Below are 27,982 nucleotides of genomic sequence, written 5' to 3' on the forward strand. Positions count from 1 at the left end.
CTATTTAAGAACTATTTGTGTCGATATTAAAACTCGAACGATATACATTTTTAATTTAGAGATGTATCGGAGTATTTCATGTAAAAATTAACTGTTTTTTTTTTTTAAATGGATTATAAAAAAATCTAAATTTTTATTCACGGTAGAGTCATTATGAGATGTAAACAAACCGCCTTCACGGGCGGCCATGTTGAATGAGCGCGCAGGCTAAAGCATTGGAGGTGACGTCATTATTTAAACCGACATCTACGGGCGCTCATCGAACACAACCATAGATATTGAAGAGGAGAGACTAAAAATATATAACTGTACTCCATAAATTCTGCTCCACTACGCTGAATTAAAGTAAAACAACCACTTATTTGAATATTTAACTACACATTGTAAAAATTCAAGTGATTTAAATTTGAAACTTTTGTAATATTAATTAACTCTTCGTGAAACATTTTCCTTGCACATAAGTTATCGTAAGTTATCATTATTACAATGGTTCTGTACACTCAACAGTATATTGAAGACAAATTGAAAAAAGAGTTGGATACGGTTTTTGTTGTAAGTGATTTGTCTGCTTCGTTTCTTACCCTTTATTTGAATAAAATGCGTATTTCGGTACCCGAATAATGTGTAGATTTGATTTGCTTAGTTTTCAATTATTTCTATTTTTAGCACTCATAAAATATTTGTTTTTTTCGGTGGAATGCGTTTAAAGAGTAATGTTTCGAAGTTAATGCTGCATTTTGAGCTGTTACTTGCCTCAGGCACAACATTTGTGACGAATCAGATTGTGCAGGAAAGTCCTGGATAAAGTGGCTTCTTTTTTTTATTTTTAAATGTGGTTACTAACTTATATAAGCAGGGTCGTGCACAGGGGGAGAAGGGGCACCTGTTGGCCCGGGGGCCAACCTGAAGGGGGTCCAATATTTTTAGAACTAATGGTGAAATATACGGGTAAATACTATTGTGAGGGCCCAGAAGAGTCATTTCTGATGGGCCCCAAAATTTCTGTGCATGCCCCTGCTTATAAGTGTAGTGGGAGTTGGGGCATGTTTGTCTGCTTTTCAACTTTTGATTTTTTATCTCATCATCAAGATGTTTTTCTTTTTGATGACGTTCAATTCATTAACTGGAACTACTTTGATATACCCCCCAAATCGGAAATTTGACGACTTTTTTTTCTCACTCATGGTAAAAAATACAAGAAAATACTAAATTTGGCAACAGCAAAAACCTAAATTGGTAACACAAAAATAAGAAACAGCAACCCTAAAAAGTCCGTATGGAGTGCTAGGTTTGGCCCGTAATTTTTGGGGGGGTATATCAAAGTTATACCCATTAACTTTTCTTGCATTAATTTTTCAACACAACTTTGTTAAGTGAACCAATGTGAAGGATGGATAGAAGGGAGGGATAATAGGGGTGATAACCCCTCCCTTGAGAGGCCTCATGTCAGCAATTTTTCCTGAATTGGTGTCCTAAATGTATCAGCCATTTTTGATGAAGGAAATTAATGAAGTCCGAATTTCGCTCCCAAAGAGTTGAAGGTTGTGAAAGGTAATTTCACATTATCTTTCATGATGTTAGGAGGAAGAAGTATAAGGGTTTAAGGATGCAATTGTAGACATCTCAGGTGGAATTATAGAAAAGAATGGGCAGGGATCGCGCTAAGGATTTCGAAATGTTCGCCAGAAGGAATTCCAGTTTTTAGGAATTTTGTGGGGGAAAAAATGCAAATTAAGTACAGTTTTTCCATAAATCATATGTAATTTTTCAAAGGAAAAATGGCTAAAAACAAGATAAAGTGATATTTATCATTCTTAAAAATATTTGAGAGTAGAAATATAAGCTTTTGATAAAGTAAAGACTGCATTCCTATCTTACTCCGATGTTTCAGACATCGAACACAATGAAATAAACGCGCCATTCAACAAGGCATCCGACAACAATTTCTTCTTGGTAGCCACACTGCGCACTCGATATCCAATCGGCGAGGGGCGCAAGTACAGTGACGCAAAGGGGCGAGAGGCAAACGTCATCCTTCCACCGATCCGATGCTAACGCGCGTCTCATTCTGCTCGTAGTGATCTGAGGATAAAACAACTTTCAGTGATTGCTATTCTGGGAGTTTTGTGATGAAAGATTTGTTTTTAGGGGTCAGAATTTTGCGAAGGGTCCGTTTTTAGGGGTCTGAATTTTGTGAACGGAACGAACCTAATTTTTATCTAGATTGACATCTGAAGGGAGATTTTTTTTCTTCTGTGTATATTTTAGAAAATTTTCTGTTCGCCAATAAATTCGCCAAATTCGAATTTTCTTCGCCAAATTTACGATTTTATCGCATTTGGCGCATTGGCGAATGCTAGCGTAGTCCCTGATGGGTTCAGTAACTTTCCTCCTCCGTAATTTTTCGAAAATGATGTTACAAAAAGCGTACTTTTAGATGACCTTCGATGATATTAGAGGGAGAGGGTTTTGAAATATTTCTCCTTAACTGTTACGAATTGTAAGTTCTTAGGCGCAATTTTAGAATACATCTTTAGACAGAAAGGGGAAGGAGTAGGTTCTGGAACCTCCTTGGATAAAACTCTATGTTTTAGTTGTTTTAGAATTTTTATAAAAATGAGGCAGCAGGTCCCCCCCCCCCCCCGACCAAGTGTAAGTCAGATACGTAGTAAGAGATAAGTTAAAGAATCGACCGCCCCCTCCTTGATAAATTTGTTGATCTGTCCTTGACCAATGTGCCCCAGGCCCGTAGTACATCCAATATTGTAGGGTCAGACGGGGAAATTATGGGCCAAAAAACCATAACATCTTAATTTTTTCTAAACTATAAGACATAAAATGATTTAATTTGGTATGTTGCAAGCTTAAACAATTTCAAAATTATTCAAATAATCCCTTTACCTAAAATTTCATCATTGTTCATTTTAATTAAATTAAATGAGTGACCAAGAATTATTACCCTGAATTGAGCAATTATGGGTTTTTACATGGGGTAAACATGGGTCAACCCCTTTTTTTTTTAAAGTAATATGCATATGATTGAATATTCTAAACTAACATTTCATAGCCCACAAAGAGATTTTTTTAATGATTAAAAGTGTCACATTTAAGAAGTAACTTTGAAATAGTTTGATGTTTTTACTAGTTGAATACAATTGGTTTTTGCTCTTTGTTCTAAAAGCACAATTTTGGGAAGAAGTGTCTTTAATATTTGAATGCTACCTTCATCATGTTATTATCAACTGCAAGTGTTTTTTTCTAGTTCAATTAACTAGACTAAAATATGTGGCACTTGTTTCAAATTACTTCAAAAAGTGTCTCGTCTGGACAAATCAACATTTCAACACCTTGCTCAAGAAATTCAATTTTTGCTTTTTCCTTGTCCAAAATTTAAGTTATTTTTCCATTGTAGAATGGGTCGCTATATCTTCATAAGTAGCAAATTATTTTTCTGATGTTCAAATACAGAATAAATTCCGTTGTAGATATTCTAAGCAAGAATGTTATTGCAAATTCTTCCCTCTTTTATCCTTGTCATATACAATTCGAAACTAAGCTAGTTCTTTTTGCATTTGGGAGACTGTCTTTAATCAACTTGTTCAGGTTTTTTTTTTAAGCAAGGGATTTTTTTTTTTTTTTTTATGACAACATTTTTCAGTTTTGGTTTTTTGTTTTTGTGCTACGCATGTGTTTTCGCATTTGAAAACTCTTCTGCTGATTTTCTCTTGAAGTTGAAAGCAAGAGAATTTGATTTGTATAACTACTGAATTTGTATTCGTTTGTCTTCTTATTTGGTACTTGAGGGATTTGTATTAATTATTTTTTGTATTTTGGAGCTTCATTGTGCCTTAATTGTATGCTGACATAGTTTATCTTCAAAGCTGAACTTGATTTGCAAGCCAAATGGGTGATACTTTAGTAGTAATTGGTTGCATTTGGAACATTAAAATTACTGTTTGAGAGAGAGTTTGGCACAGAAAAAACATGTTAAAGTTAAGATACTGATATTATTTTTACAATAATAAATTTTAAAAAACACCTAGAAGATAAACACCAGAAAATATAGTCACCTAGAATTACCCCGGTGACCAATAACAGTAAATTGGATAAATCAGTATACTTTTAAACACTTTTTTTTTAGAAGAAAAAATATTTGTAGGTATGAAAAGCTTAGACTACATTTGCTATTAAAAAATGAGCTACAACAAAATTTTTCTTTCAAAAGTTTTTCTCTGATATGAATCTGGGAAAAAATCGCGATTTTCCGTGGCAATCTTTTTTGAAGATGTTTTTCTAGAAGTACAAAAACTTTTTTCTCTTATTTACTTCTCTGTTGCATTGTTTTTAACCTCAATATGAGAAAATTGAATATATAACAATGATTTTGCATAATTTAGTTTTTTTTTTTTTTGAAAAAACATTTTTAACAGTAAAAAGTTGGTGACTAATATATACCCCGGAAATAGAGTGACCCATAATTCTCCCGTGTGATCCTATGTTCTTTTGTGCTTTGGATGATAAAATATTAAGTTGAAAGATCAATATATATTATAATAAATCAAATACAGTATTACCCCGCATTATCCGGCATGCCGCGAAATTTGGGGGCCACCAGATTTTGAATCACACTTGCCTGGTCCTTTCCAGCATGCTGGAAAAATTGAGGTTAAGAAAAAAATTTAATGCTATAAAAAATATATGGCTCTCCTCTGATATGCCCCCCTCTTGGCGAGATTTTAATTTTTCGCTCGATACGAAAATCGCCAATAAGGCGATAACTTGGCAACCCTGGTTTTGCAACTTGAACGCTGGAAAGTAGTTTCTCGAAGTCTCTTTTTGCACGTGTGTGTGTGGTAGGAGGTAGGTGCTCATATGTTCCGCTCTTAGGGAGATTTTAAGTTGAATACTCTAAAATAAAGTTTCAATTCAAACTTTATTTTAGAGTATTCTTTTTCTTGTTGTTTTTTAATGTTAATTTAGTTGAATTTTCTATTTTAATTATGAGTTCGGTTTGTGATGTTGTCCAAATGTATCAATTGAAATTTTTGAATGAATCTTCTTTTTCTTTTTCGTCAGGTCATCCAACGTTTGGACGTACCGGAGTCCTAAATAGATTTTATATATATATATTTTATATTTAAATATTTTTGTAAAGTAATGATAATAAAAAATGGGATAATTTCCCTAAGAGCGGAACATATGTGCACTGCCTCACGTGAGGAAGTAAAAGAAAAGTAAAAAAGGTAAGTGAACATATTTTGAATTATTGTGTTTTTAGTGTGTTTCTGGTAGTTTGTATTTTGGTCTGGTTGGTATTTTTGTAGCACAAAAATGGTGTTAATTTCACATAAAATCTGTGACTTTATTGTATACTGAACGGAGGAGATCTGTGACTTATATCCGACTGTGATGTATATTAAAAGTCGGAGGGATAACGGACCGAGCGGCAGCGAGGTCCTGGCGAGCCCGAGGTCTCATAGTACTTTTGTAATGAGACCGAGGCAGGGCCGGCGAGCCGAGGTCTCATTACGAAAGTACTATGAGACCGAGGGCTCGTATCCCGGAGAAACAACGGAAAAAAATTAATGCATTCATTTCATTAAATAATTAAAGACATAATTTGAATTTTTCCTGTTGGCGCTAAAAAAGCATCGCTAAGAACGATGTATGACATATGACGTCATACATAGTTTTCTTGGCGACGCTTTTTTGGCGCCAACAGGAAAAAGTCGCCAAGAGGGGGGTATATCAGATTTGTTCCAAATATATGTTCAGTTTAAAAATGAATATAAGTTCTAAGCGGGGCATTCCACAGTATTTTTGACATTATGTAGAATCCGTAACGTGACCTTTTTTGCCATAACTTTTTAATTTACCGTTTGATTTGCAAATTATTTTACTTTGAGCTGGTGTGTTGGTAGGAAAAGATCAAAATAAAATAATATGCTAATCAAACAGTAAATTAAAAAGTTATGGCAAAAAAGGTCACGTTACGGACTCTACATAAATGTCAAAAATACTGTGGAATGCCCCAAGCACGTATTATTAGTATTAATAAAAAGTTTAATTTTGTAAAAATATTTATTAACAATCTCATTTTTTATTTTATCAAGAAAAATATATTGTTTAATAACGAATAATTTTATAAAAATTAAATTAAAGCTAAGTAAGCAAACATTTAGGCAGTAAGTTATCGCCCCTAAACCAGTGCTAAAGAATTTACCATAGCTATTCAATAAATAAAAATTAAACTTACCTCTCTAAAAGGAACCTAAAATAATTTATTTTAAAAAATTATTAACAAATCGCAGTAACGATGATTGCTTCTGAATTGATTACTTTATTGGCATGTAATTAAATCCATTTACTACATTAATAACAAGCACATATTATACACAACACACTACTGAATATATATATATATCACTATAATAAAACTGTGGGACAATTCCTTCATTTTTTATTGATGGATTTAATGAAGAAAGTAGTGCCTACATTTCAGCTAAGCCTAAACAAATTCGAGATAAAAACGTAAATAACTCCCGCCGTAATTAAGTTACAGCTTTGGAACAAATTACGTAGAACGCGGAAAATTGTACTCTTTCCAACGATATGTAATATTAATATGTGCAAGTAATTTTTAACCCTCATATTGAGGAATTTATGTGGAAATTGGACCTAAATTGGAATAAAAAATGAACTATTCATCGAATTTTTTTCGCACTGGTCTGTAAACCTTTTCAGGACTTAAAGGAACAAACTGAAAATTTCAGCGAAATCGGCTGGGTAGTTCTCGAGTTTTGCGAGTTCAAACACGTAGACGCTTTTTGGAGATTTCATTTTATACTATGTAGAGATATAGCGTGAGTTTAATTGTTGATGATGACAGGAGCATTACTCAATCCGTAAATTCGCTATATTATTAGATATGAAGATTATAATCATTTTTTCAGTTACTTATTACAGAATTATCTTGAGTTAGGCATTTGAAAAATAATTCAAATACAGATGTGCCATTAGCACAGAGAAACCCTGTTAAGTATTTATTACTTTTTTTCTTCTATGACTACCCTCTTGCACTAGGATGTCATAGAGAAAATCTTTAGTTGAAATGAATTTCTCTAAATGAATGTTAATATCTTTTATAGTCTGTTGAAGATCTTTCGGATGGCTGTGGAGCTAAATTTAATGCCATAATTGTTTCACCAAAATTTGATGGAGTAGCTTTGCTTCAAAGGCACAGGTAAGTGATTATTAGTTAAACATTTTAACTTAAAATACGGTTGAAAGAAAAAAAATTTTAATGCTGAAATATAAATTCTGAGATAAAAATTTTTTTTAATCTGATCAGCATATTTTTCATCAAGAGGCTGAAAGGCACTCATTGCTATTTAACTTATTAAAAGGAAGTCTACAAAAAGCTTCTGTTTGATTGAACACCCAAAACTCGAGAACTACCCAGCTGATTTCGCTGAAATTTTCACACAGAATCTTGATCATGCCCCGTTAAGGTTTGCAGACTAGTTCAAAAAAAAAATTTGACTAGTAGATCTTTTTTTATTTCAATTTAGGTCCAAATTTCACGTAAATTGCCTATTATAGGCTATTAAAGGGGTGAAAAATTACTTGCACATATTAATATTATATATCGTTGAAAAGGGTAGAATTTTCCGTGTTCCAAACAATTTGTTCCAATGCTCTAACTTTATTATGGCGGGCGTTATTTATGCTTTTAGCTCAATTTTTTAGGCTTAGCTGAAATTTAGGCACTACTTTCTTCATTAAATCTTACTAATATTATATATGCGAAAGTTTGTCTGTATGGATGTATGGATGTTTGTTACTCTTTCACACAAAAACTACTGAACGGATTTTGATGAAACTTTACAATAATATAGCTTATGCATCAGAATAACACATAGGGTAGTTTTCGTCCCATTATGGGGGGTAAAACCCCCTTAGGGGGACAATAAAACACAATTTTTGTATAAATTCTCTAATATTGGGATGAAAAAATATTTACACATATTTACATTATATGTCCATCAAAAGCTCTGATTTTTCTGCTGAAGATGGCACCTGTTCGAAATTTCTAAGTAGAATAAAAACGAGTTATGAGCTTTTTAGATCCATGTTCGAAGGCTTTCCTCAACTCAATACAGTATTTAGTGTATCATCTCAACTCCCTGTTGATAGCGACAATTTTTGTATTGTTGATTTTCTTTGCTTTTTGTGATTGTTCAAGGCTTTTCTCAAGTCAAATCTTGAAGTAAGATTTTTGCACAAGATTGGCAATTAATACATGATTTGGCTGATGATTTTCCATTTAAATGGAACTTTAATGTAATTAATGGCTTTTATTATTATTTATGCTGATTGAACACTTACTCATTATCCAAACAACCAGCAGATCACCAAAATTTTTGCAGAAAGATTTCCGTAGCTGATGCATTTGGCAGTTTTTTCAACGTTGCTGTTTTTGAAGCCGAAGACTACGTCATAATGTTTCTCAGCTTTCACCATGTAAACAAAATATCGCCAATCAAAGAATTTTCAAAAGACTTTTTTTACTGTGTTAAATAATCCAGCAACTAAATTAGGCAAATCCATAAACAGCACAAAAACTTCCATTAATTTTCCTTTTTGCACAATTTTAAACAATCACCAAATTTTATTACTTATTTTGGTAACATTTCGGATGAAACTGTTTAGCGCCATTTTATGGTGACCAAAAATATCTCAGCATCTGGCGACGATATCTCTGTAACGAAAATTAATATCATATCGTTTTACAAAGTAAGGAAAGAATGGGGAAGCGTCATCGAAGGTACCCCGAAACGACTTTCGCAAATTCGGTAAAATCGCACCAAGAGCCACAATGATTGAAATTTCCCGAAATAACTAAAGCAAGTATATGGGTATTACGAGCGCAGCTACTTTTTTTAATCACTTCATACTTCATTAGCCATAGAGAGAAGGTTTTAGACTCCATGTTAAAAAAAGTATCAACAGATTAATCTTTTTAAACATGAGAAGATTAATTTCATGTTTTTTAGATTTGTATAATATAGTGCTTTCGTTTCTAAATCAATACTACTTTGTTCTTTATACTTATTGCTATTTTAGTTTTATGGGTAAGGAAGAAACTCGATTTTTAATCACGTCAAAAAGATGTGTTTTAAATTCTTTCACTTAAAACAGAAAACAAAAGCAAGTAACGATTTTTTCTAATAATTATTACTGACCCAGGCAACGCCAGGTATTTTTGCTAGTAAATCAATAAAAAGTGAAGGAATTGTCCCACAATTTTCTTTTTGACACCATTGGAAAAAGCAACATTTTTTACTCCAGATCTAACTCGTCCCCCGGTCGAAAAAGTAAGCTTCTAACTCCAAAAGAAAAATAATTACGAGACTTTTTACGTCAAGCTCGAAAAATTTCATTTCCATTCAAGTTGAAAACCATTTAATTTTCACGTTTCCATGGTTACACCTTTTGAATCCATTGTACATTTCACATTTTAATTTTTTACACTTAAAAGTATTTTAATACTGTCATCATTGTTTGGAAGGGAATTTTTTTTTTCTTTTATTTAAACCCGATTGTTGAGCATAAGTTACTTGAAGTTATTTAATAAGTTATTTTCATGGTAGACCGGGCAAAGCAGCTAGTTAAAAAATAAATTATTTTTGTTGACTCTATTTGGACAACTGTACAAAGGGGTGATAGAAAACAAGATTGATGATGATGAAAGGTTACAGTGTTCCCCGAGTTATCCGTCCCCTATCTAGTAGGTGAAAATTGTTCTGTATCATGTAGCTGAAAATGGGTTCCCACAAGGATGGATATCAGGGAGGGCGTGATCGCCCCCTCCCTTGAGGTTCCTCTGCAAAGGCAATCTTTCCGAATCAGGAATTCAGAAATGCTAGACGCTTTTTGATGAGGTTAAGGAAAGGCATGGGTTTCAAATCTCCCTCCCGGAAACTTTTCAGCATTGAAGTTTCGAAACGGCAATTTTAGAGAGTCTTTGGCAAAGTTAGGAAGGGATGTTTGGAGGTTTTCACTTGGACATTTCTCAAAATTTAGTCTTAAAAACGTGACAGCAGATATCACAGGCAGGGTCGTCCAAAGCTCTGACAGCACCCAGGATGAAAGTTTCCTGGCGCCCCCCCCCCCACCCATACATACAGAAAAATCAAGTTAGTTATAACATCAGTGCATAAAACATACTTAAATTTTTACATGTTAATGAACAGAACAATCAGAGGGCTATGCATAATCCAATTAAAACAGAAGCACTGAGTCTGTTTCTAATATTTGTAAAACATTAATGCCCCAAAAACTTTTCAAAAAATGGAAATGCTAAAAATTCAAATACTTATCTAGTAAAATCCTACTAGATAAAAAACAAACATTTAGAACTAAATTGGTTATTCATATTGATCAAACTAAGAACACGAATAAATAAGTTGCTGATTTTAAATAGAAAATGTATTTATCGAAGTAAATTACATCAAGATTAGATTTTGATCTGGAATCATCCAATGATTCTTTTCAAGAGTTTTTTGGTTTTACTTGCATTAACTTAATACCAATTTTCATATATGTTATAAACAAAGATGTTATTCTTTTGCATCAAATATTTCTTAGGGAGAAGCCCACAAATACTCAACAACATCGAAAATCGCTCAGAATTGCGTTTTTGAAGCTCTAGTTGCGAAAAATCACTGGCCCTAATATTACAAAATATGGCCTTAAAAATTGCATTTTTAAGACTTGAGTTTAAGAAAATATTTGTGCCATGCTGCCTTTCTTTAATATCCCAAAAAATTGGTTTTTTAAACAACACAACTTACAAAAAATTTCAGAATTTAAGTGGAAGAGCCTCTGAATATAAAACATTGCTTAAATTTTTTGAATCATAATTGTAAACAATTTTCCTGGGAAATGCTCCAGATTCTCCTGTCCATAAAATCTTCAAAGTTTGTCTAAAAGTTGAGTTTTTGAAACTTCAATTTTGAAAACTTGCAGGGGGAGAAGGAATTGATTTCAATCTATTTAAAAAAATAATCGATCGGAAACGGTTTCTGAGCTCCCTCCTTTACCCTAACGTCAATAAACATGGCCTATAATTGCGTTTTTAAGGCTAAAATTGTGTTTTCAAAACTAGAAGTTTCAAACTTTTAACCGGACACCTTTTGACATTTTTTCCTATCGGATCAAAAAAAAAATCCTGTTTTTTGTTTTTTCAATGTGCCCTCTTAAAACTTTTTTCTGGTTATGTCACTGCACACAAGGGCAGAATTCAAGCAAATTTGGTGAGATCTAGACAAAGGAGAAGTGCCTTTTATTTGATTCTAAACAGTTATATTCTCGGAAATTGTATCTGCTTCAATGATGCAATGGAAACTAATGTTTTGGAGACTTAGAGAGAGGAAAAATTCGTACCCTAGGATAAAATAGCGAATCATTGCAATGATGATCTATGACTGTATCTTTTGAACTTTCTACCTCTACATCCCCGCATAAGAGTGGTTGGTAACATTTCTTGCTATTTTAGTTAGTTTCAATACATAACAGATAAAACAGCTCACATTGCTTCTGACCTTTTTTTTAGCCTTTAGGAGGTTACAACAGTAGAATATTTGAGAAAGCTTTGCAGAATGCATATAATGTTTGTTGTTACACTTATTTTAATTTAAAAAAAAAATACCTGGCAAGACTTAATTCTTGAAGCTGTTCTGACTATTTCATTAGAAACAGAAATAGTATCTTCCTCTGACCTTACTTTTTTCCTACAGTTTAGTTTATTCCAAAAATAAATCTTTTTCTTTGATAGTTTATAGATGCAAACCAAGAACCCTTTGCAATTCGGTGAAGATTTGGCAGAGTTCTATATGAACATGAACTAAAATATATATAAAATAACAGCAATTAAGCCACCCTTAGCAGTTTGGATGACTTTTAACGTATTTCACTTTCCTCATAATTATCCAGATGCTACAGCAGCTATTACTGGAAATTTTGTATCAATAAATTATGTACCAATTGTATCAATATGTATGACAATATTGATAAAATGTAGAGTTATATGTAATTTTAGTCTATTTCAGAATACTTTGATTATAGAAATACATTTAAAAAAGACATTATAGAAAGACATTTTAATGTTTGTTTATATTTAAAAATTTCCAAAACATATTGTTCCAAAACTCAAATGTCTTTCATATGTATATCTTTACTAATAATAAATTTCTGTCAGGATGTCTGGATCTCTGTGACGCACATAGCGCCTAGACCGTTTGGCCAATTTTCATGAAATTTGGCACAAAGTTAGATTGTAGCATGGGAGTGTGCACCTCAAAGAGATTTTTTAAAAATTTGATTTTGTTATTTTTCTATTTCAATTTTAAGAACATTTTCCAGAGCAAAATTATCGTAAGATGGATGAGTAAATTACGAAATTATCATGAGGTGGAATGGGAGAGCGAATGAACATAGCCAATTGGCAAGAAATTCATCATCCCTTATTTGTAAATATACAGGCGAACCAAATGACCTTTTAAATTTCTATTGCCGGAAAAAAATTCGATACATAGCTATTTTGATATAAACGAGGGCATTTCGAAAAGTAAAGATAACACTATACGGCAGAGGAAAAGAAAAATATATATACACTGTCAACCTCCATATATAAAAGTAGCTAATTGCCAGAAAAAAATTCGATACATAGAAATTTCGATATAAACGAGGGCATTTCGAAAAGTAAAGATAACACTGTACGGCAGAGGAAAAGAAAAATTTTGGCAAGCAAGTTGGTAACACAGGTGTTAACCTTGAACCTTTAGCTTTCTCCTTGTGGTCGTTCGGTATTGCAATGTTGATACTGGTTGGAGTAGGTCGTGTTTAAAATGGCTGCGCAGATTCAGAATTCCGCCAAATGCGAAGTGCTCTCCGTCATACGTTTTCTTCATGCAAAAGGTCATCAACCAGTGGATATTCACAAAGAAATTGTTTCTGTTTATGGGGACATTATGAGTCGATAAAATGTCACAAAATGGTGTCGCCATTTCTCGGAAGGTAGGACCTATGTTCATGACAAACAAAGAACAGATCGGCCGTCTGTGATCTCTGATGCCCGGACCTTGAGCCCAGTGAATTCCTTTTATTCCTTTACCTGAAGTCACATCTTGGTGGAAAGTCATTCCACAACGATGATAAGATTAAAAATGAAGTTGAAATTTGGTTCCGAACACAGGCAGCAAAATTCTATGACTGTGGAGTACAAAAGATTGTGCCCCGATTTGACAAATGTTTGGATAACGGGGGTAATTATGTAGAAAAATAAAAAATAATCCAACTAATAAAAAGTAACTGACGTTTTATAAATTAAATTTTTTTTTAAGGAATGCGAGCCAATGTATCTTTATTTTTCGAAACACCCTTGTAGAAACAATCTTAGTTTATCATAAAAATCTCCTAAAACATTTAAATTAAAGGTAATTTTCGTGTATAAAACTCAATTTCTAATTTATACAAGCATCAGATTAAATGAAAGTTAATAATTAAAAAATTAAATGTGAAACACTTATTGAGCACTGCATTGTTTAAGAAACCAACTGTAATGTCATTTCTTGTTTTGAGTGAAAGTTTTCTCTAAGTTTCAGTACTTTTATTATGGCTTTCCGACTTCTCATAACAGCAGGCACTCTGCTAGCGGAAATACTAAATTTACCAGAAATAACATTTTTTCGCCTTCAGACATCTTCATTCTTTGGCAATTCAACTTCATCCGCAACATTGGGGGATTTTCATTTTGACGATGGTAATCGAGAGAAAAGTAAAAATTCAATCAACTTGAATGATTTTCACTAAAGCTAAAAAGACAAGGAATGATAATCAACAGACAAAAGGGATAACTTGAAACTGATTTTACTGTTTTACTGGTTACAACTAAGATTTGAAATAAACTTGAGGGAATTTAAGAAATCTAGAATGGAACAACAACCTATCTACACACCCCTCAACCCACGATTCCTTATGAGTTTTGTAGCAACCTTTAGTGAACATAATTTTCTCCCCTAACCTTCATTTTTCATGAGACAAAGTCTAAAGTGGAAAAAAAAAATCTATAAATATCTCGAAAAAATTTTTCGATATGTATAGAGATTTTTTCGGTATATAGAAACAACTTTTCCATGTAATGGACATGGAAGTTAGTTGGAATTTTAATATATAGAAAAATTTTTGATTTTTTGAAATCCGATATATGGAGGTTTGACTGTATATATATTGTTACAAATTCTGTAAATAGTAATTATTTTTATGATTAATTTGTTGTAATCTGGCTAAATTTGGCATTTATTCCATTATCTTTCATCTAAAATTGTCCTGGTAAAGTAACCTGTAAATAGTTTCTTGTAATGAATATACAACCCCTTTACATTCGAATGAAGTATATGGGCCCTCTATTTCTGAAAGATAAGATTTGTGAAAGGAATTAAAAGAAAATACAAGAAGTTGGTAGGAGAAATTGGTAGTTGGTAGAATGTAATCGAAATTTCTCAATGTGATATTGTGGAAACTTTTCAAGGATTTATAAATGGCCTCCACGGCATAAAAAGTTAGTCTTGACTTAGCCGTCCTGCTGGAGAGTGTATTGTATTAGGTCTGTTTTGCAAAGCCTTTGCGCTGTGTTTTTGAGTATTTTGATGTGAATACGTGTATTACCGTTGAGTTTATGGTGTTAGTTGATATTTGCCTAATTGCTATGGTTAATTTAGCAGTTGTTAACTATGTTTCTTGTACATAGTTGTAAATAAATCTCCTGTGGTTTTCTCAAAAACTGTGTCGTCATTAAAAAATTTCTTGAAGTGGCTGGACTCGTAACAATATTACAAAATGAGCATTTTTCGGACATGGGGAGCATAAAAGTGAGCCGTATACTCTGGTTTTATGCCGAAAATAAGTGAAAGCATTGCAAAACAAGTCCCTAGGAAAAAAGATCAGTTTTGATGATATTTTAAATCTTTTAGAGGGAATGCCCCCAAGAGTCCCCCAATTTATTCCAAACAGCCCAGATCTGCATGCCTGCATTGCAATGGGGCTCACGTCCTTAAAGGGCCAACGGCCCAAGAAAGTAATTGAAAAAACTAGCAATAAGACTTAATAACATTGCAACTATACACTGCCAAATATACACTGCTGGCCTTTGTGGAGGGGACCCAAAATTTATAGATCCGAACCTGGCTCCAAATGGTCATGCTTTTGAATTTTGCACCTTTCTTGCCCCTCAGAAAATCGCTAGTATAACGCCCCCTTTCCCTCCAAATGAAAATAATGGCTATAAAGCTATCGAAAGTTGAAATTAATTGGGGTCCATATCCAAAAAGTGGGACGTATAGTGGGATAAGGGCAGTCATAATTGGATTCAGGAGGTCATTTTACATAAGAATCAGATTTTTAGGGGTTCTTTTTTTGCCGCACAGTGTTATTAAAGTTTTAAAAAAAGGAGAGGGAGCGAGCTAGGGTTAAAACTAAAAAGTGGGTAACGCTATCCATCCTCGACTCCACTACTGTCTAAAACTACTTTAAAGCAAATTAATAGAATTTACTTGATTAAAATAGTAGCTATTGTTAGTACTTTCTTCAATTTGATATTAGTTTCCAGAAAATGATGGTTACGGAGGGGGCGTTTTTAACACCGCCGCTCTAATAAATCTGCCACTGTGTCCAAACTCCTATTTTTGCCTATAGTCAATCAATGATGTTCATGATTTTTAGTAACCGAGTTTGTTGCGATGCTGAAGGTATCTATAAAAAATTGATTTTATGTAGATCTACAGATTTAGCACTAAAGAAAAAATGATTTTTGTACACTAATTGTTATAGATGCCATGGGAGTATTTTAAACAAATTTGCAAAGTACACCAAAATGGCAACAAGGGGTACTAAAAAGGGGGAAAAGCAACAGGGCAATACACCCTGCCAAAAATTGCTCAAGTCTGCACTAAATACAGCAAACAGAAAACTCGGTCACATACATGACATGGCTCTTATATTTATACATATATATATATATATATATATTTTTTTTTTACAGAATGGTGAATGAGATTCTTAAAGAAGAAATGAATTCTATTCATGCCTTTACTCAAAAGACGTTGACACCAGAGCAGTGGGAAAAGCAAAATAAGAAGTAATATTTCATGAAATCATTTGATAATTTTTCATCTGATAAGATATAGGAAATTGGTACTTGTTTAAAGTTTGAAATGTCTTTTTTATGAACATAAGAAACAAATTAAACTGTTAATTTAGTCTTCAAAAGATTTTTTGAATAATTTTTATTTCAAATTAACAAGGGAAATAATTAAGATTATCACAACGTAGTTTTTTCCTTTAGTATTATGTAACTTGTGGGAGCATACAGGCCTTGTGCAGGTGACTGGTGCAACAGCAGAAGGTGAAAGATTTTAGGAGTAGTAAATTTCATGTCAAAATTTTAAAAATATATATAAAAGTAATCTGGTACCGTGGAACGCATTAATGAATCCGGCAGGGGTCAAACTGAAGCCATACATTAAGCAGCAACTGCAAGTATGGATCCAAGATAGTCATCATCCCCATGACGAGACAAAATAAACCTTACAATTATTAAGGTTTTAAGCCATTAATTACGGAAATTTTTTGAGGAAGACCCTCATTCCGAACCTCCATCTAATGTCACCAAAATGAACTTAAAATTGTATTTTTATGATTTCAATTTCAAACATTATGAAAAGGAAAGTTGCTTAGTTTTTTTTTTTCCCCTTACTTATCCTGACCCAGGTAGCATCAACTCATCGGATTTTGCTCGGCCGATCATCGATTCCTCCTAAACTCATCGCGTAATGCACGCTGATATCGTTGCGATCAGAATCGGAAAACGAGAACAGTTTTTGATGAGCTGTTTTTTATCAGAAAACTATATCCTTACGATCAAATTTTCCGATGAAAATTTGCCAAGCTGCATTTTATCGGAAAAAGAGATCGTAACAATCAAATTTTCCGATAAAAAAATTTCCGAGCTGCATTTCATCAGAAAAAAAGATTGTAACAATCAAATTTTCCGATGAAAATTTTCCCGAGCGAAATTTCATCGAAAAACAAAATCGTAACGATCAAATTTTCCAATGAAAATTTGCTGAGCTACATTTCATAGGAAAAAGAGATCTTAACGATCAAATTTTCCGTTGAAAATTTGCCAAGCTACATTTCATCGGAAAAAGAGATCGTAACGATCAAATTTTCCGATGAAAATTTGCCGAGTTACATTTCATCTTAAAAAAAGTAGGTCGTTTAAATTTTCCGATAAAAGTTTTCCCAATCTAAAATTTTTGGAAATCTCCCAACTGTTAAAATAGGATAAGTTTTATTATTCGAATATCCGACTATTGATCAAACGTAAGGCTATACGGATCAACATTCAGGGTTGAGAATCGGAGGAAAAATGACTGAGACTTTGACTCCGAATCCGACTCCTGGATTTTGGAAGGGTTTACTCCGATTTGCTGCAAAATCAATTCAACTTTAACTCCACGATTCCAATCCCGATTACCTCACTGGAATTGCGAACAAAATGAGACTCCGACTCTTGAATGATTTCTCTCTATCTCCAAAACAATTCCACTCCGTTCAATTTGACTCCCAAAATTACGAACTCTGACTCGGTTTGCAGGCAAAATGATCCACTCCGACTCTTCACTAGCTGGCGCCACAAGTATATTCACTGAATAAAATTCTCACTTTCCGTTCAGAAATCTGTTATGGCCTTGCCCCCCGATAGATGGCGCCACAAATGATTTTCCATTTAATACATTATTTTCCTCCTTGGAAAGAGCATTACTTGTCTAGTGGTTAGCATATGAATCTCGTATTCCAGAGGTCTAGGGTTCGATTCCCAGCTAAAGCGACTTAGATTGAACTCATGAATCACGTTCGTCAAAAGTTGTTAAATTAGAAATTAAATAAACAAGTTATTAAAATACATTAAATAATTGTCCCAAATGACGTCATCCGGACATACCCCTCCTGAAAGTTTTCAAGATGGTGGAAGGGTCACGTGATCATCCAAGATGGCGGACCCCCCATCCCACTGTTCCTACATGTCCCTTTATCGCAGTTGTTACTACTTCTCATCGTATTTTCATCCTAAATTCATCGCCCCGGAACTGCACTGCTCGTATATTGCTCCAAATCTCATCGTATTTTCATCCAAAATTCATCGCCTCGGAACAGCACTGCTCGTATATTGCTCCAAATCTCATCGGTATAGGGAGCAAAATTCATCGGATTCCGATGATCGGACTCTACTCATGCCGATGAAACATATTGGAGCAATTTCCGATGAAAACTCATCGGAATCCGATCATCGGCCGATCAAAGTTGGATCGGATTTCGATGAATGGCCGATGAGTTGATGCTACTCGGGGAGTGCTTAAAATTGCACTTTTTAGATTTCAATTGCCTACATTTTTCTGTGTAGACCCCCCTCCCCTTCATTGTCTGATGTTGCAAAGATAGATTTAAAATGTTTTTAAGAGAGAAAGTCTCTGAACCTCGCACTCCTTCGCCAAACATCCTATCCCGAAAGATAGTGTTAAACTGCATTTTTAGTGATTAATATTACAGTGAGAGCCTCGACACCTTTTGCTTTCCCCCGAAGTCACCAAACATAGCCTATTCAGGCCTTAAAATTTTGAAAAATGGGTTTTACCTGTCTGGGGGATGAAACCCAAAAAGAATATGCAAGTCTGTAAAAAAATATAAAAACTACAATTCAGAAAATTTCCCCAGATATTTTAATTGATATTTAATTTATCAAACACAGCAGCATGACTACCAGAGAAGGTTGGGGTTGCCAGAGGACATCCTTTTGGGGCGAGGGTGACACCCAAAATGGGTTTATGAGTTGGATGAAAAATATAATACTTTGAGATTTTTTGTCTCCAATATTTAAAATTATGTATGCACCAAATGACACTTTTCTAGGGAGTAACACAGAGATAAATTTTAGAGTTTTTAAAAAAACAAAGACTTCAATTCTAAAACATTCCCCTAATATTTTTAATAAAATATATTACTAACACAGTAGCGGCACTACGTGTGGCGTTTGCACCGTGTGACTCCCTTCCAAGGAGTGAAACTACAAATTACCGCCCCGGGTGCTACCTGTGCTAGGTACGCCACTGATTAAAAGGAAATACCTGTTTTACACTAACTGCTATTTATATTTTTTAGGTTATAATATTCCCCTGATAAGCAGTTTTAAAATATAGTTTGATGGTTAATTTTATTTGCATGAAAAATAATTAATATTATATTAAATCCAGCCTTCATAGGGTAAAATGTTCAAAAATATCAAGTTTTTGTTTATAGTAAAGAAATTTATTCAATCGAATCAAAGTTTAAAATAATTGTGTTATTTCCATCATTCATTAAAAATTTACTTTTCTGCATTTTACAGTTAAATATAACAAGTGGGGAGATTTCATAAATAATTGATGTATTTTTTAATTTTAATGATTGAAATTTCTTGACTGTAAATGCTTAAAATCAAACCCTTCTTTTTTTTATGTTAAAGCATGGTATGTTTAGGTAGTTTTAAAGCTATTACTGTACTTTGTCCAAAGGTTCAGTCTTGCTTTACTCAATTTAATGTACTTCACTGTGAATAGCTTCTTAGCTCACTTGGAAACAAGCCTGGTTCGGTTAGCTGAAGACAAATTTAGTTCACTGACTGTAATCTCTTTCACAGGCCTTTCAAGTAAACGAGAGATTACCATTTTCATTACAAAGTGAGTAAAGATGCTGAATGAACTGAAGTAAAAAGAATTGAACGAGCAAAACAAGATTAGTGCCCCAAGTGGCAATTTGATTTAAGAAGAGGGGGGGGGGGGCATGCCTTTTTACTTGTTCCAAAAACAGCAATGAATAATCGTAATTTGAAACTACAAACTACGGTATCCAGGTTTCTTGAGTCTCTTCTCCATACAACCACTTTTTTTTTTTTTTTTGCTGCATATAAAAAGTAGAATTATGCAAAATTATGAAATGCATAATTTTGCATAATTCTATGCAAATATCATATCAGATAATTTTGGCCCAATGCTGTAATGGTACAGCAATTTTTTTATACATAAATCTGTTTTTTATTGGTTATTTATTTAGAAATTAAGTTTACTTGATCAAGTTATCAGTAGAAACATAAATATCATGGGAACATAATTTTCCCCTATATTTTCAGATTGTGAAACTAAGTCCCTTTTCATGCTCCTATTTTTTTTTTTTTACACATTGTCAGGGAGTAGAAATTGCACCTAAATATCTTTTCAAAATGCCTAAATATGTGTAAAGAACTAGTTATTTGAGTTCCAATCTTGATATGCTTACCTGTTTTTTGGGAGATCAGTAAAAAAGGAATGTGTAATAGATTTTAGTTAGAATTCTTTAGAAAAACTACAACAAAAGTAACACAACTCCTATTACTCAAAAAAGAGACAAACATTGTCAAGGTAATTGCTCAACTAACCAGAGCAGCACTACAAGAACTTTGAATCATCACCTCTAATAACAGATGCTGAAATTGATTGCTAAGTGTCTTTCATATTGCTTGGAACTGTGAAAAAAATATGACAAATTCAAATGCACACAGAAACTAAAAGAGCCACATGTAAAACAATAAATATTTAATAGTCTTACATACAAAATAATTCTGATTAAATATATAACAGTGACACATGGAATATATTTCTTATTTTTGAAATTTAAAATGCATTTAAAAATAATGATTAGATCTTTTATGTACAATTCATAATTGGGAAAAATGAGATTTTTAATGGGCAATATATTATGAATTTTTAATGATAATGCAAATTGTGTGTTAAAAGTTTAAAATCTTGGCACATGCATCACTGGAATGATATTTAGTAGTAAAGCTGATGATTTAGTAAAAGATTCTTCAACAAGAGTAAAGATTTCAACAACTGTATATTGTAGCTAAAGCTGCTCTCTTCTAAAATAATAAATGGAAGCACAAGATTATATAATCTATGTTGCATTGGAATGTTTTTACCGGTTAAAATGTTTGTTTAAATAAATATTTTTCACAATCTAACTCTACCAAAAATACCAGAACTACTTCTAATAGGTTCAAGGGGCATGTCAAAAGTCATCAAGTTTTCATCTGTATCTGCTGGTACTGGAGGTGGAGGCTCGAGGTTGTGTAATTTTCGATAAGCTTCCCAGCGAGCGTCGTCTGACTGATGGGTCAAATAACGTGAACCAACTTCTGATTCAAGCCTTCGTAGATCACACCATGTTTGATAATCCTGAAAAAAAAAATCCCTCAATTAATCATGTCTTTTAATGTTCAGCTCCATTTTCTTGACTTATAATAAAGCTGAAAGTATCTCTGTCTGGATGTCTGGATCTCTGTGACGCACATAGCGCCTAGACCCTTTGGCTGATTTTCATGAAATTTGGCACAAAGTTAGTTTGTAGCATAGGAGTGTGCACCTCGAAACAATTTTTCGAAAATTTGATTTTGTTCTTTTTCTATTTCAATTTTAAGAACATTTTCCAGGGCAAAATTATCATAAGATGGACAAGTAAATTACAAAATTATCATTACGTGGAAGAAATTCGTCATCCATTATTTGTAAATATACAGGCGAACCGAATGACCTTTTAATTTTCAACTACGGGCAAAGCCGTGCAGGTACCACTAGTAAATGAATAAAAGAAAAATGTTACAAAATGAAATTCTAAAAGCATTTTGATATGCCCATAAGGAAAGTTGCAAAAATTCTTAAGACTAAAATTTCGCGAAGAGAAAGGTCCCAATTTTAGTATTTAATACAGTAAAAGGATACAGCACTTTATGCTTCAAAAAATAAATAAACAAAAAAAATCATAAAAAGTTCAAAAATAGAGAATATAAAGAAAAAAAATTCATCTTTTCTTCAAGTCTGCAATAATAGTATTTTAATGCTGAATTACAAAGGGGGGAAAAATTGAAGACCTGTGTGCAAAAATATTTATTTTCTGTTTTGAACTGACATGAAGTGACTCTCATATGGAATTTAAAATAAATGTTTTCCTTAAGTGTGACAATAAAGCAACAGACGGGGAAGCACTCAATAAAAGTCAAAACTCTTCATCTCTTTGAAACTAATTAACACAGCATTTTTTATTGTGTGATAATGCATAAAATAAATGTACCTATTCTATGCATTTCTCAATGCATAGAATAAATGTCTACCTATGGGCATGGTTGAGGGCTTTCCTTACATTTGGATTGTTGTTAAACTGTGATGTTGCAGTTCTAGTTCACTGAAAAAAAAGCTGGCTTTGATAATCTTTAGGTTGTCAATAATTTTTCTCTGTAGTTATTCGCTGAGCATTAACACATCCATGATAATTTCCATTATAGAATCTTCCTTCACTAATAAATCAGAAAGATCACTGTCAAGGAATGGCTCAAAATTTTCAATGTTAACGTTTTTGGTTCTGTGTCATCAATGTCGGTATCCTCATTGCTTCTGTTCCCCTTCGTCACTCCTAAAAACTCTTCTTCCAGTGAGTTCTGAATTGTGAATTTAATAGCTCTGGAACCAATCACATAAAATGTCTCGAGCTCGATTATTAGCAAGCTAAAATGCAGTTTTTATTATTATGTGTAAGCTGAAATCTTATCTATTTGCATTGCCGCACCCATGTAAAACCGAAACTCATCCGCGTAAAATAAAATAAAGGTGTCGAATGTATAATTCCATGTATAATTGAACCATGTATAATTGAAACCGCGTAAAAATAAGGGTCTGCAGTATCTTAATTAATGGCAAAAATATATATGATACAAAAAAAAACTAAGATTATTTCTTCCAATACCACATAACCACTTACCTGTAACCATGTATGAGACAAAGACTTATCCACAGTAAATCTTTTTCTGGTCTTCACTTGCAAGAGATTACTGATCAAATCAATAGCTAGATTATGAAAACAAAACATATCCATGAATACTAGAATAATATAATATAAATATTAACATAAATGTAAAACATTATATTACTACGTCAAAGAAAATCCCATTAAAAAAATAATTCTCCTTCTAATTTTTTAAAATGCTGTAAGCTTTTCATTAACCTGGATTAAATCATCCTAGAGTACCTTCCCCTCTCAAAAGCAAGTGAGGAAAGTGTAAGTTCAGGAAGATCACATTCTTGTCAATCCTTACTTATTGTATTACTATTTTGAAAATCTTTCATAGGGCATTAAATTTTATCATAGTTACTGAATTCACTCCTTCAATGGATAGAATATGCATATAGTCCACCATTGCATTAATTTATTTGTTTTTTATGAAAAAGTGTTGCAAACAATTATTCAACAAAGAACACACAACAAGGGATCCAAGGCTGTCGACTAAGTTTTCAGAGAGAACCTTTTACTTTTCTTCTCTGAAATTTCTACAAATTACTTGTCATCAGAATTTCTCAAAATATCATGATTTCCATTTTCACAACAGGACATCCATTAATTATATTTTAATTAAATGAACACTTAGAACATAATTTTGTCATAAGCAGAGCAATGTCTTATTGGAATAGCTTCAAAATACATAATTTAGTAGCAGCTTCTGAAGTTACTGATTTGATAACTTAATAATTTGAAGTTCTTGATTATATTCAGTCAATCATTCAAAATTATGTTAAGAAAGGGCTAAAATAATAAGGAAAAATGACTTACTTTTGCCACTAAAATACTTTACGATTGAAAATTTTATACTTCCTACAAAGTTGAAGTGAAAAAAAAGGTGCCCTACTGTAGCCTATTGTCAGTAAGAAAAACACCAACTGAAAAACTACGCTTTTAACTACAATGACCAAATCCTGATAACCAATTTCCATCTTTGACACAGAAAAATGCTTTTAAATTGTTTCCCATATATTAGATAGTGTGTTCCTCATCAATAAAAGGGTTTGATATTGTCTCGTTCACTCATATCAGAAGCTTGCAATCACCATTTAAACCTGCAGCTGAGTAGATATGGTATTTCTATTCTGCTTCTCCCTCAGTTCAGTTTTGAATCCAACTGCTGTGAATTCCTTGCGATTGTCCCTCATGTCAAAGGCTAGGACTGTCGCTTTCAGAACTTTTGCATGCATTCCCCATCCTTGAGGATGCATGCATGTGCTATAACAGAACAAGTCTCTTATCGCTTTGTCAGAGATTCTTGCAAAAATCCTTTCCAGATGTTTTCAAAGCATTTCAGTCATAAAGAAAAATTTATTTCTGTTTGAACAGCTTAGAGTGTCCCGGTGACCAGGATTTCCCAATACTGCCCAAATACGTCAATTTAATAGCCGATACACGGTCAGTTTTGCTTAGCCGAAACCTTCGGCGAATTTGCGCATGCGTCATGTCTGCTCTGATGTAATCAAAATAGGGGGGGGAAACCCGGAACAAAAAGGGTGGTAAATAATGTGTTCAGCAGTTCTTCTAAAGTCACATGGAAAAGGACAGTAACTGTGAGTGAGAAGTGCCCATCCTCAACCTATTCCCCTTTTCTAAAATGGAATCCATCCCGAATGCTAGTTTTGGCCTTCAAGAACGGACAGTATTAATGTTTTTGGAGCATTAAAAGCAATTTAGAGAAGAGAAGAAATTGCTAAAGAACGTTTTTCAAAATAATTTGATGTATGTTTGCTTATAGATTAGGAACAATCTAACTTCCTATTAAAAACGTTTAATTGAAAAAATTAAAATCTAGGTGACAGTTGAACTTGGTTAATACAAAATGACAAAAATTCACAAATTTGTTCGTTATAAGCCATTATTTGTAACAACCGTGAATGAGTGATACTGTGAAGAAAAGAAATGCTTACTTATATTTAAAAAGCATCACCACCAATACACATATTGTAATCTAACAATTAGTACATTCAGAAAAAATCTCTCGTTTCTTATAAATGAATGAAGAAGAAAAATGATAATCAACACTCGCAGAATACGTTGTAACCCACATTGGAAGATGATCAGTTTTATCTCTGAGTAAATTGAAATGTCCACAGGTAAACAAATGCACAGGCTTTATTTTCTATGTAAAATATTTATTTTTTTTCTCTTTATACAATGGAACTTCTACTATGTAACAAAATAATAAATAATTTTTAAAAACGAGAATCACAGTATTCAACCATGAACATTTTAAGTAAATAGGTCAGAAATTTTTGTTTGTCATAGCTGAGACTTTCAATTTACAATACGTATTATACGTGAAATTTTTAATGTAATTAGATAGCAAACCAACTTAACGAATAAAATGTTCTTTTTAACCGTGATTTCATATTAAACGTAATCGCATTAAGAGAGTTCAACTGTGCTTCTCCTAGAGCATAATGAGACAGGAATACTGATATTACCTTCTGGTGATATTTCTTTCCATGGATTAGGTGGGTACATAAAAGCAGCATTCTGTATTTGATCATTTATGTCCTCTTCTTCATTAAAAGGGAATGTCCCACTTAAACTATTGAACAAAAATAAATTTTAGGAATTAAACTACTTCTCATACAGATTATCAAGATTTGAACTACTGTAGAATCTCATGCAAATAAATTTCATGGAACATTTGCTTGAGTTTCATTTGAACAAATTAAGAAAAAATTTCCACACAAAGCAAGTTTAGTTTAACTAATTTGAAGTTAAAAAAGTTTATAATAAAAAAATAATTTCACTCAAAAGCTCTATCTTTTTAGACATGAATCCTTTAAAAAATTATCATTTAGCTTGCTTTATTTATCTATTTTTTTTTTCTTAATTATTATTTTTCTGAAATCACCGAGATTCTTTCCATGCTGCCATGCTAAGCGCAAAGGTGGTATCTGGAGCTGAGTTCAAAATGAGAAATTCCCGTTTAAAGTTGTCCCTCTCCATGTATTTGATTCAGATGAAACATTGCTTTAGGGTAAAATATGTGACAAAGAACCACCTGGTGACAATAACTCAATTTTGACAAAAAAGTGCAGATATGACATTTGTGCTTAGCACGGCAGCATGGGAATCCCATTATGGAACTTAAAGTTCCCTAAGTGGTTTCTGAACTCTTACGTCAGTCTTTAAATTTCTTTCTTTTGCTGTTTTTTTTTCCTCAAACAAAGAACTACATGAAACTAAACAGGCCTTGTCATTACTATTTGCTGAAATCAACATCCGCTCACATACCTGTATATAAAACCATTGAAAGCTATAAGCTAATTTAGTAATTAATTATGTTCTAGAGGAGAACTACACTTTTTAGTCTGCAGTAAATATAGGATAAAACTCTGCACATTGATTGAACCCATATTTTTTATTAGCAGTCAACACTTTTATAATAAGGTGAAATTAATTATTGGGTTACTGAGACATTAGGGGGCACAATATATTCACTTATTCCAAATTTTAATTACAGAAGTTCAAGTTATGACTAAAATAAAAAAAAAAAAACAGTAAGAAAACAAAGCTAACATACTGTAAGATTTTTCAAAAAATATTATTACCGGGTGAACCATCTCTTGCAATTAACCCCTTTGCACGTAAGGATTTATCTAACTATCCATTATTTTTATGAATTTAAGATAATAAATGACTTTGTTACTAAAAAATCCAGGTTATGCATTCTTTTCCATTTACTCAAAGGTGCTGATTGCAGATGACCCCTTTTAAATGAAAGGATATATTGCATCCTCTAATATTCCAATATTTAGGGGCAAATTTTGCCCCGTTAAAAGAGTTTATTGCCAATTTAAAAAAAAAAAAAGGATTTAATACTTCTAAGTGTTTTATCAATGTGCAAAGTTTAATTCTTATCAGAGAATGACACTTGGATCTGGCTACCTGTAAGCTAAACCAACATAGTTTAACATAAGAAATACATCTGAAAATTTAATTCTACAAGGTTTTATTATAAAGCTTTATTCATAGACTTTCATATTAACAAGATTTTCAAAAATTAACAAGGCTTTAACAAAATCTCTTTAAAAGATTTTGTTATAGTAAAATATTATTGGGCCTGCAGAAAAATATCTATAAATCAACCACTGCAATTTAAATCGATAGTGTATGGAAGGAAATAAAATAAATCCTTATAAATTAGAAAGCAAAATAGGGTTTTAAACCTTAAATACAATCATGTAAAAATTAATCTGAGCATCAACATTACATTACGTACCTAACATAGATAATAACACCAACAGACCACATATCTAATGACCTATTATATCCTTTGTTCTTCAGTACTTCAGGTGCTGGAAATTTAAAAAACTTTTAGTTACAAAAAAGAATAAATTTCAGTTTTGTATTTTTCAGAATGGATGATGTGAAAGTTGATACAAAGTGTATATGTAAAAACTCAGCTAATGCCTGATGATACTCGGATAATAAAAAAGTTTGAATTGCTGATCAAGATGAAGCAAAAACCACGAAAGTTAATCTCAAAGAATGAAATGTACGTAATATAGCAAACACTTGTAACTGTGCTAAATGTTTTGTATTTTATGATCATCTCTTAGAGACAATTTATAATAAAAAAGTTTTTAAAAACAGAATGCATCATTTTTTTGTGAAAGGGTCTTTTCATTTAATCAAATTTGTATTAAAAAAAAATTCCTACCCTTCCCACTACAACTTTTAATATTTTTGGACTAAGCAAAAAAAAAAAAGCATGAATGTCAAGCAACTAATTTTTGTTTTTAAATGAATTGTTAAAGCTTCCTGAACTAGTCTCTTCCAGTGTTCCTATTTTAATTTATAGATATATATATAAGCTAACCCATGCTACAAAGCATTCACGCTTGATGGCATAATTTAAAAATCCAATCTTTTTTAACAGATTTTAAAAACAGTAACAATGTGAATTGTTTGTATGTTGTTTGCTAATGGCGGTGAAAAAGTA

The 27,982-nt window shown here is 32.7% G+C and overlaps 2 protein-coding genes across 2 annotated transcripts in view; one reads left to right on the forward strand and one right to left on the reverse strand.

The window, feature by feature from the left end:
* The first annotated feature begins 320 nt into the window (after positions 1 to 320).
* LOC129233001 (bolA-like protein 2) lies at positions 321 to 27,622 on the forward strand. The gene is made up of 4 exons (XM_054867084.1): positions 321 to 552; positions 7,149 to 7,243; positions 16,103 to 16,198; positions 27,397 to 27,622. The coding sequence occupies exons 1-4, from the start codon at positions 487 to 489 to the stop codon at positions 27,452 to 27,454; spliced, it is 315 nt and encodes a 104-aa protein (XP_054723059.1). The 5' UTR covers positions 321 to 486; the 3' UTR covers positions 27,455 to 27,622.
* LOC129232990 (serine/threonine-protein kinase D1-like) overlaps positions 20,715 to 27,982 on the reverse strand; it is a 61,297-nt gene continuing 54,029 nt past the window's right edge. Inside the window, exons 18-21 of the mRNA XM_054867073.1 lie at positions 27,260 to 27,335; positions 25,470 to 25,576; positions 22,948 to 23,033; positions 20,715 to 21,371 (exon numbers count right to left, since the gene is read on the reverse strand). Coding sequence (XP_054723048.1) covers positions 21,147 to 21,371; positions 22,948 to 23,033; positions 25,470 to 25,576; positions 27,260 to 27,335 — 494 coding nt within the window. The 3' untranslated portion in view covers positions 20,715 to 21,146. The remainder of the gene's footprint in view (positions 21,372 to 22,947; positions 23,034 to 25,469; positions 25,577 to 27,259; positions 27,336 to 27,982) is intronic.

The sequence above is a fragment of the Uloborus diversus genome, chromosome 1 (genome assembly GCF_026930045.1).
Source record: "Uloborus diversus isolate 005 chromosome 1, Udiv.v.3.1, whole genome shotgun sequence".
NCBI classification, from domain to species: domain Eukaryota; kingdom Metazoa; phylum Arthropoda; class Arachnida; order Araneae; family Uloboridae; genus Uloborus; species Uloborus diversus.